At 35.4% G+C, this 3,017-nt stretch overlaps 1 protein-coding gene across 1 annotated transcript; it reads right to left on the reverse strand.

Moving 5' to 3' along the window:
* Window positions 1-1,364: 1,364 nt before the first annotated feature.
* On the reverse strand, window positions 1,365-2,480 carry LOC143187754 (uncharacterized). Its single transcript, XM_076391972.1, has one exon. It carries the CDS (start codon window positions 2,478-2,480, stop codon window positions 1,491-1,493), a length of 990 nt encoding a protein of 329 aa, XP_076248087.1. The 3' UTR covers window positions 1,365-1,490.
* Window positions 2,481-3,017: the final 537 nt, after the last annotated feature.

The raw sequence follows: 3,017 nt of genomic DNA on the forward strand, positions 1-3,017 counted from the left end.
TTCAGAACAATTTAATAATACTGCAAAATGATGTTCGACAAGTATTGCATGTATTGAACCCTCATTCTCAAGAGGAAGATTATATAACAGACCACAGCAGTAACAACAATGTAAAAATCAATGAAATCTAAGGAAAAGCATAGCCTCGAAAACCAACAGCTTGTAAAGGAGTTGCATGCGTCAGCACGAAGAAATTTCCCCCGCAGACGTGTTATCGTACATGGATATGATGGTCTGTGGCAAGCTGATATGGTTGATATGCGTCCATACTCACGATTCAATGAAGGTTATCATTACATACTCACAGTTACAGATGCATTAAGCAAATATGCATAGGTTATACCACTCAAAACAAAAAATGGTTTCGAAGTAGCCAAAGCATTTGCAAAAGTAATTCGAGATCGATGTCCAAAAAATTTACAAACCGACCAAGAAAAGAAATTTTACAATGCTGATGTACAGAGATTCTTAAAAAAACATAATATTAATCAGTATTCAACATATTCAGTGATGAAGGCTTCCATCGAGGAACGTTTTAATCGTACTTTAAAGCATCATATTTGGAAACTGTTTGTACTCATTGGAACATACAGATGGATCGACGCATTACCGAACCTTGTGGCTGAATACAACATACGGAAACATAGGACTATTAGAATGCGACCATGTGGTGTTGCCCCTACAATTGCTGGTAAGCTTTTGAACACAGTATATAGCCATATAAAGATTGCTGCTTCACCGAGATTTAAGGTTGGTGTCTCTGTACGCGTCAGCAAATACAAAACCGTTTCCGACAAAGGATATACACCATATTGGACTCCTGAAGTGTTCAAGATAATCAAAGTATAGATAACTAATCCTGTGACTTATCTGCTGCAAGATTCATGCGGAAAGCCTATTGCAGGAGGATTTTATGAACATGAATTACAACGCGTTATCAATCCCGATGTGTATTTAGTGGAAAAAGTATTACGTAAGGAGGATGATAAAGTATATGTTAAATGGTTAAGGTTTGATAATTCACGCAATTCATGGATACATGAAAATAATGTACTGTAAACATAAAAGGATGTTTTTACTACAACGTTAATATAAAAGATGCAAATAAATCGATTTTCGTAAAATAATTTTAATCTATTATTGTACAGCTTCTATCCTTTACAACTTTATTTTATAATGCCCCCAAGCTAGTATATCATTTGAATCAGATATAAGATATCGCTTATCATCATATGGACTGAGAGCAATTTTCAATTTTGTTACAATATATACCTTATGCAATTCAGATCTTATGCATGACTGACGACGAGATATTTCATATGCATTGCGTAAACAATGCTTGTAATCATCGAAATTGATCATTTTGGCAACAACATTGTTTTTGACAATTTTCAACGTTTTGACATCTTTTTTACCAAACACTTTCACAGCATACGCCTTTGCTCTGAGTCCAATGAATTCAGTCATTATTGAATCACTGTTTTCATAATTCATCGAACCAGCCCTTTCTTATTGACAAGCGGTATACCATATACATTGTCTTTTGGATAATCGCTGGTGTCGAATCTATGGATATCGCATTTCATCATCTCATAAACATGTTCACATTGAATATAATAAATTAAACTATCTGTGTCAGTATACATAATTTTACAACTTCGTTGGTGTAATGGACACATATAATCGTAGTGGAATATGTTTAGAATGGCCATACCAACGTAAATTGATTTGTTGAATTTAACCATAAGTTTACGCAACTCAATTGCAACTAAATTTTCTGAAAGAATACTTCTGCTTTGAAAGTTAGGTTTTGAGATTATTGCCTGTACACCAAATCTTCCATCCCATTTTGTCAGATGTTTTACATCAACATGATTTCGAACATTTTTCATTGTTTTACCAAATACTGCATTGTTCTTTAATTTATACAAATTTTTTTCAAAATCATTTGATGCATGTGTTCGAAATTGAGTATTGAGTTCTATATAATCGCGAAGCCATGGTGATTGATTAAATTCGAGAATGCGTTGTATCTTTGTAATGTGAAGACCATGATGAATACACTGTTGTAAGTTGCAATAATGTATACCGTAACGCTCCTTATCGTATAATGTAGCCAATAACTTATCCTGTTTCTTACCAGAGGATTTGGCACGTGTTGGACAAAACGGTAGATCAGCATGATCATCATGTAGATGTTGTGGATATTCTATATCAACTTCAAGAATATAACCTATCGATGAATCAATTGCAATTGAGGATACATCAAAATTTTCAACACTATCGATCCATTGAAATCCTGCATATGGTAATGGTTGGCACATTGCCCATCCATATAAATTGTTTATATCAAAGTACATGAGGTACGATGACGATTTCGATGGATCATAGGATAACATATACTTATTATTGGCTTGCGCATATCTCCCAGAACATTGACTCAAACCACCACGTATACACCGCTCGGTAAACAAAACCATTTCGATGTCAGTGAGCAATTCAAAATTAACTTTAGTATGCTTTAAGGGGGCAGACTCCTTGTGTTTTGAGCTGTGTGCGTGCGCTCACACAAGCAAAGAAAGTCATACACGTATACGCGATGAGCGAGAGAGACAAACGGTTCCGCAAATTAAGCTTTACGTCTCGATACTTGCAGAAATGAATTTTTCGCGGGTACAGAACCCACGAGTAGACTTCACTACAGGGTGCTCTGGTCCGTTTAAACTCCAATAAACACTATACGTTGAGAAAACTGTAAAATTACAAACTGTAAGCATGAAACAGACGCTGTTGTAAACTAGCAAGATGGCTGCCGAAGTGTCATTTTCGCAAATATCTCACGATTTAATGGTTCATAGCTCATAGCACACCAGTGCACCCGTTTTGACACAAAAATAGTTCAACGATTTGCCGTTAGAAGCGTTAATGGTATATCTCAATCAATTTGGTCATATTACCATCAGCATCGATAAAAATACAGATCAGTCGGTAAATGTAATCTAGAATTTGACAGCTGA

The sequence above is a fragment of the Calliopsis andreniformis genome, unplaced genomic scaffold (assembly GCF_051401765.1).
Source record: "Calliopsis andreniformis isolate RMS-2024a unplaced genomic scaffold, iyCalAndr_principal scaffold0227, whole genome shotgun sequence".
Taxonomy (NCBI): Eukaryota; Metazoa; Arthropoda; class Insecta; order Hymenoptera; family Andrenidae; genus Calliopsis; species Calliopsis andreniformis.

Excerpts from the sequence above, each read along its gene's own strand:
- LOC143187754 (XM_076391972.1), bottom strand. The coding sequence starts at position 2,480 with ATGGTTTTGTTTACCGAGCGGTGTATACGTGGTGGTTTGAGTCAATGT.